The sequence below is a fragment of the Sparus aurata genome, chromosome 12 (assembly GCF_900880675.1).
Source record: "Sparus aurata chromosome 12, fSpaAur1.1, whole genome shotgun sequence".
In the NCBI taxonomy this organism is placed as follows: Eukaryota; Metazoa; Chordata; class Actinopteri; order Spariformes; family Sparidae; genus Sparus; species Sparus aurata.
This window is the reverse complement of record NC_044198.1, coordinates 20,351,503-20,357,978: the sequence shown is the minus strand read 5'-3', so window position 1 is coordinate 20,357,978 and position 6,476 is coordinate 20,351,503. Positions and strand designations below refer to the sequence as shown.

At 43.7% G+C, this 6,476-nt stretch overlaps 1 protein-coding gene across 1 annotated transcript; it reads left to right on the top strand.

Moving 5' to 3' along the window:
• The first annotated feature begins 234 nt into the window (after positions 1-234).
• b3galt9 (beta-1,3-galactosyltransferase 9) lies at positions 235-1,980 on the top strand. Its single transcript, XM_030436471.1, has 2 exons — positions 235-359; positions 458-1,980. The coding sequence occupies exons 1-2, from the start codon at positions 354-356 to the stop codon at positions 1,562-1,564; spliced, it is 1,113 nt and encodes a 370-aa protein (XP_030292331.1). The 5' UTR covers positions 235-353; the 3' UTR covers positions 1,565-1,980.
• Positions 1,981-6,476: the final 4,496 nt, after the last annotated feature.

Genomic DNA, 6,476 nt, shown 5'->3' with positions numbered 1-6,476 from the left:
TTTAAGAATTTCTATGAAGGTGATTAAACCTTTTTGGTGGAAAAACCACATCAGACTCAAAAAGTATTATTCCACGCAACATTCTTTTATCAGTCTAAAAACATGCCTGAAAAGGGCTACAGTAGTTATTGTTCTTTATTATCAAACTATGCCATCTCCGTATCATTAATGATGTATACCTGATGTAGGACTCACTCCTCTTGATGAACCATGTGACGTGGGGTGCAGAGTTACATGCTGCTAGAGTTTCATGACAGTGGAAACCCTGATCTGTCAGCAAGTATTGTTGTGGAACTGACAGCAGCTGGAGGTCACATACAGCGAATAAACAGAGAAACAACGAGGCAGGTGTCATGCAGGTACGGTGTTTATTCTTTGCCGATCGTACAGTTTAATTTAATTCTCGATTGGTTCTCTTCACGGTGATTCACGTTCTCTTTTTTTCTGTGCTGTCCAGTGCTCTCTGTGCAGGCTGCGTACCCACCAGTGGTGTTTCCTCCTCTTCAACGTCCTCCTCTTCCATGCCCTGCTGTTTGGTGCGGACTTCGTCGAGGAGTACCTCCTGCAGCCCACGCCTGGTGTCTACACTGACGGCATGGTCGTTGATGTAAGAGAGAAAGCCAGGAAACTGGACCTGAGCAACGCCAGGGACAACGTCTCCCAGGCCTACCCCATCGCCAACCCTGACGCCTGCAGGAACTCTGACCTCTTCCTCCTCGCTCTAGTCTTCAGCTCTACGGCCAACGTCACCCAGAGAGACACGGTCAGGAGGACGTGGGCAAACCAAACGGCCATCCAAGGCTTCCCGGTGAAGATACTTTTCTTCTTAGGGTCAACTCAGACTGCTGCTGCACAAACGGCCCTCATGGCAGAGTCCGAACTCAACGGAGACATGGTGCAGGGTCATGCCGTGGCTGACTCATCGCTGCGTGGTCCAACGGAAAGGACAGTGCTGGCACTCCGCTGGGTGATCGCCTTCTGTCCGGTGGCACGTTTTGTCCTGCTGACCAAGGACTCGGTGTTCATCAACCTCCCTGCCGTCGGAGGCTACCTACTCGGGCTGCACAGGCACCCGGAGGACCTTTATCTGGGTCGGGTGATCCAGAGAGACTCCCCTGACAGGGACCCACACAGTCCCGGCTACCTGCCCCCAGCTCTCTACCCTGACAAGTACTTACCCGAGTACTGTGAGGGGACGGCTTACGTTCTATCCCAGGATGTGGTCCGTAAAGTGTATGTGGCGTCCGCAGCAGTCCGTGCTCCTGTGCCAGCCGATGTTTTCGTGGGTCTCTGCGCTCAGAAGGCCGGCGTGGCACCGACCCACAGCGCCAGGTTCGCAGGAGAGAAGCACGTCCGCTACAACACCTGCTGCTACAGCTATCTGTTCAGCTCAGCAGGGATGAGAAGACACGAACTTGATGCAGTGTGGGCAGATCTGGGACAGAAGGGTGCAACGTGCTCCGTGCTGCAGACCTATTACGGCCTGGTGAAATGCAAGGCCCTCACATACCTGGATAAACTAACCTTCTTCAACTCCCAGAGCCAGGCTGAATGGCATGGGTAAAGAGAGAGAGACTGACAGGAAGTGGGGTTAAAAGACAACAAAAGGGAAAGTATAGATACATACGTCATCCTTATCCTTGATAACATCACTTGAAATGCGGACAGAACCACTCTTGTATATAAAAACGTTGTCCGAGCTCATAAAAATAGCAGTAAATGACGTAAAATGAGAGTAACTAAGGGCTTCACTGCTGTAAACCTTGAAGGAATTCATGCATCACTGCTATATTGTTATTTTCTACATAGACAGAGCAGACCTTTTTTTTTCCTGGGCATTCTTTTATCTCACATATTATATTTAATTGTCCTTTTTTTGTCTGTGTCCTGGATGTGTTTATTATTGTTCCCATCTTATTTTGGTGTTCCATGTCAACTTGTTAAGGTCATGGATTACTGACATGTTTGCATTTGTTTTTGTTCATCACCAACACAATAAACTACTAAAGCTGCCATAATCGCTGTCGTCATTTGAGCTAACTTCCTGTCCGACCCATCCCTCCTCTCTACGCGACCACGCTTGAACGACTCCTTTCTTCTCTCCCGGGCAGCTGTCTTTGCCTTTTTTTTTTTTTTTTCTTCGAGCGTTTTTCATTCGCTTGGCCTCTTTGGTAGTATAAACCCTCAACAGGAGCCTGGAACTGCTACCTCTCCCTGTTTCTTTTCTTCGTTCAACAGCTAAGATCTCTAAAATGAGTGAAGGAAACGTTGGACCTGGAACAGTGTGGCACATATCCATACTTGCAGATTTTTTTGAATTAAAGTGAAGTGCATATCTGACTTCTAACAGGATTAATAGGAATTCCAACAGAGGGAGCATCCATTCCTGTTTCTTGAGTTAATTTTGCATCAGATTATATAAATAATCAAAATCCAGTTGTTATTTATTTCCAAGGGGATGTTAATGTCATCGTCAATTTGAGTGGGACCAACATGACCAGAGAGATAAAATGTTAAGTCAGGCTGTACTCCGAACATCCGTATTTAATGCATTAGCAACACTTAGTAAGTGCTTCTCCTGTTGTGACAAGACTAACAGCGTCTGGTTCGAAAAAAAAAAAAAAGATGTTGCCTTGCCTTTGTTACACAGCAGGTGAGTCAGGGAGATGTCAGAGAAAAACACAGTCTGCACAGGAAGCCCACGCGGTCCTGAGAGGACGTCTAATCAGGCAAAATAAACCGAGAACAACTGTGTGTGGGTGACAGGAGACGTGGAAGACGAAAGCTGCAGTGAGATATGAATTCTGGCCTTCAGATTCTTATGCTTGTAATTAAACCTCTCCCCCCCAGAAATGAATTATAATTAGATAAAAGATGGATGTTATAAAAGAAGCTATTTTGATCTGATTCCTCTTTTTCAAGGAAATAGTACAGAAGCACATTGACGTGAAGATATTGTCCCACTGCTTTTGGCTGCAGGGTAAGCAATTATCCTTTTTTATCATTCATTTAAAGGGGCACTATGTAATTTCGGAGAAGCTATACAAATTCAGAATTGTAATATTTATAATATAAATGATTTAATAACATAAAATCAGTCGATGAAGATCTTTCTCTCCTGATTTCCTCCGCAAAACCACACAGTGCACCTTTTAAGAAGTCCGCAAGATAATGAGCTTGGAGCTAATTTAGAGGCAGCCAACCTGACGGACTTCCAAGAAATGGTTTTGTTTTTGACATCCCATCAACAACAAGATAGAGTTCACTGAAGACAACACACCAAGGAGGACATCTAGTGCCCAACATGAGGTAAAGCCAGTGTTGATGAAGTACTCAGATCTTTTTACAGTCGTAAAAAAATAAAAAATAATAAAATTAAATAGTTATGCCATGTTGTAGAAATATTCTGTTTCCAGTAAAAACCCTGCATTGAAAATCTTACTTAATTAAAAGTTCATACTTGAGTAAAATGAAAGATATCCTGTTAAAATATTACTTTGGTAAAAGATAAATCAATCACATAAATGTAGTGGAGTGAAAAGTAGCTGAAAGTAGAAATACTGAAGTAAAATACAACTACCTCAAATGTGTATTCATGTACAGAAATTGAGTAAATGTACTTAGTTACTTCCACCACTAGATAAGTAAAAACACTGCAACTGAGTCTGTAGTTTTGTGTTTAGCCAGAAATGCTTTGTACTCTCAGTGAAAACTGGTTTATTGAGAACCTTTTATTCCAAATCTGGAATCTCTCCACTCCCATATGTCCCTCGTAACATCACTGTTGGCCTAGTTGTAAAACTTTCAGAAAACAATCAGTAAATAAATTGGAAACAGTTACCAGATTCCTCATGAGTGTTTTCAGTTTTTTTCTGTTTTAAGTTTTAACAAAGAATGAATCTGTATATCATTCCGCTTTAGTGGGACTGAGCAGTGTAAGACGTAGTTGTACCACTTCAGATTTCGGATTTCCAGCGATGTATGTGTTCAAAATGCTGCTCAAACTGCCACTCTCTCCCGAAATTCCACAAAAGGAAACCTTGGCCTCCATCCCAGCACCGCGAGCTGACCAAACAAAATGTTTGGGTGTCGTACAAACCTTTTCTCCTCAGTTTTACAGCCAGCGGTTCACACAGCGACTCTCTGCTCCACCTTGGCCAGGTTCCATTGTGTCTGCAAAGCTTTCCCTGGCTGCCTGTCTCACCGCATCAGGCCGAGGTATTCAAGGACTAACATCTCAGCATGTCTGTAATCATTCTGGCCGGTGACCAGTCATAGCAACAATTTGACTGGCATACCATCAGTGTGAACCCGGATCGCTCTTCGGGATTCATCGGGATTAATAAGCGCCAACACCTCGGCGCCGCATGAGGCCCGACCTCTCACCGCTCTACCTGTTCTCTCTGTCCGTCTGCTCCTGAACAGCTGACCCCACGATGCCTTCAATGTCATTTTGTAGTCGCTGCCATCCTGCATGTGCCACCATTTCCTGTGAAGCTCCCAAACAGCAAGAGGTCTTACCTCTTACAGTGGTACAGTAGTCTCATGGTCTCATCATATTTCACATTGTCATCCTCAAGAGTCGCTACATTTTATTTGTCAGTAAAAAAAGTACATAATTTCTATAATTCATAACCCTGGCCGTCAGATTGGATTTACCCGTAGTTAACGTTCAGATAAGAGGTGGTAACTTGGTAAAACTGTTTTTAACGCCAGGCTCTGGAGCGGCTCCACAAACACACTTTACTTAAGACCAAAATCTCCAATTTGTTTGTTTTCTTGCTACCATGGAACTGAAAAAAGTTGCCAAAAGCATCTGTGAGTCCAGATATTCTTGACACAAAAGTCACCAACATAACCTACTGGCTCAAACAACTCTTTTTCGAGGCCTGGGAGGATTTTTTCCAGCAGAAAGTGGAAACAGGGTCCACAGAGCGGGAAAGCCTTCAGAACCCACCAAACCACATGTACACTTCCACACATGCACGCACACACTCAGAACACAGCCTGCAGAGATTGTTAATGTGAGGTCGAGGGGTCGGTAAACTGCGTGTGGGTGGTGCGGCGCTCCTAATGAATGGCTCCCCTCAGAGGGACGCATCTCTGCAGAGACGGACTCATCAAACCAGAGAAACGCTGTTTTATTTGGACGCCTTTCACTGACGAAACAAGTCCGGGGCTCCACAGCCGCGGCCACTGATTTGAGGGGAGGGTCAGCGGGAGTTAAAAGTCTCAATTGATGAAAGGAATAACTGTCTGTCATTTTAATTTAGTATGTTTGTGCACATGTGTCATTCACGAGAAACATACAGTGCTACGTTCTCATACGTGAGTGTACAATCCTTCTGGATTCTCGTGTCCTGATCAGAGGCTCAGTGTTCATGTGGCCCCTACAGCCCACGTTCACTTACGTCGAAGCAGCAACCTCAAGGATAAACCCTCTTTTTTGACGACATCTGTGGTTTCTCCTTCTTTCCCTTTTTGTAAACTCCATAATCTTTCCTTTGAGGCTTTGGCAACTTTGCCAAGCCAGTAGTTTTTTTTTTGTTTTTTTGTTGTTTTTTTTGCCTCTCATACACTGCAGCTTCTTTTGACTTCTTGTGTTTTAATTATACATTCTATAGCTTTTGGCTGTCCTTACAGAAACTTTTTTTAAACGGCTCCATCTGGATGAAATTAAGTGCATTAGGTGCATTAAATGTAAACTATTTCAGTACATGTTCCCGGGGTGAACACGAGTACAGCTGCAGCTCTCTCTCTCTCTCTCTTTGTGAACAATCAACAAAGCTCTCAATTTTGATGACAACAGCATTTATTAAGGTAGACCTGCCATCTTGTTGAGACATTATTCAAAATCTCGAGATGAGCAGGAGACTTTTAGTCTGTAGCCACAGGTCATATAAAGGCATGTTAAGGTACGATTAAACAAAACTTAAAGCCAACTCCAAGAACCGTAGACAGGATTTAAGAAATACTGAGGTTATCTGTCCAAATTCCACCAAAAGACCCAAACCTGCTTTAGAGATTAGTTCATCCAAACAGCAAGAATGTAGTCATTATCTACTCATCCTCATGCAGATGGAAAGTTGGGCGAAGTTTTGAGCTCCACAAAAATGTCTGGAGCTTCACAGGAAAACAGCGCTGCAGCATTCTCCTCAACAACTGAAGTAGATGGGGATTTACAGCTTGTCCGGTGTGATCTAAGCCCTGCCATCTCAAATTGATTTGGAAAAGACGTTATTTTCACCCTTGACACGCGGTCAGGCTCACACGCTGCACACTTGAGATGAGCTGTGCGCTAACGCGTTTAGCTTAGCATCTGGAGTGAAGATTTTGGCTTTAAAAGGGGGATAAATAATGTGTTTTCTAAACAATATATGATGCCAGGAAATAATAAAGATGTTTAAGGGTTTTTTTTCTTCAGTTTTTTTCTTTTTTCAGTTTTAAAACAAGTCCCTCTCTTCTTCAGCTTTTTA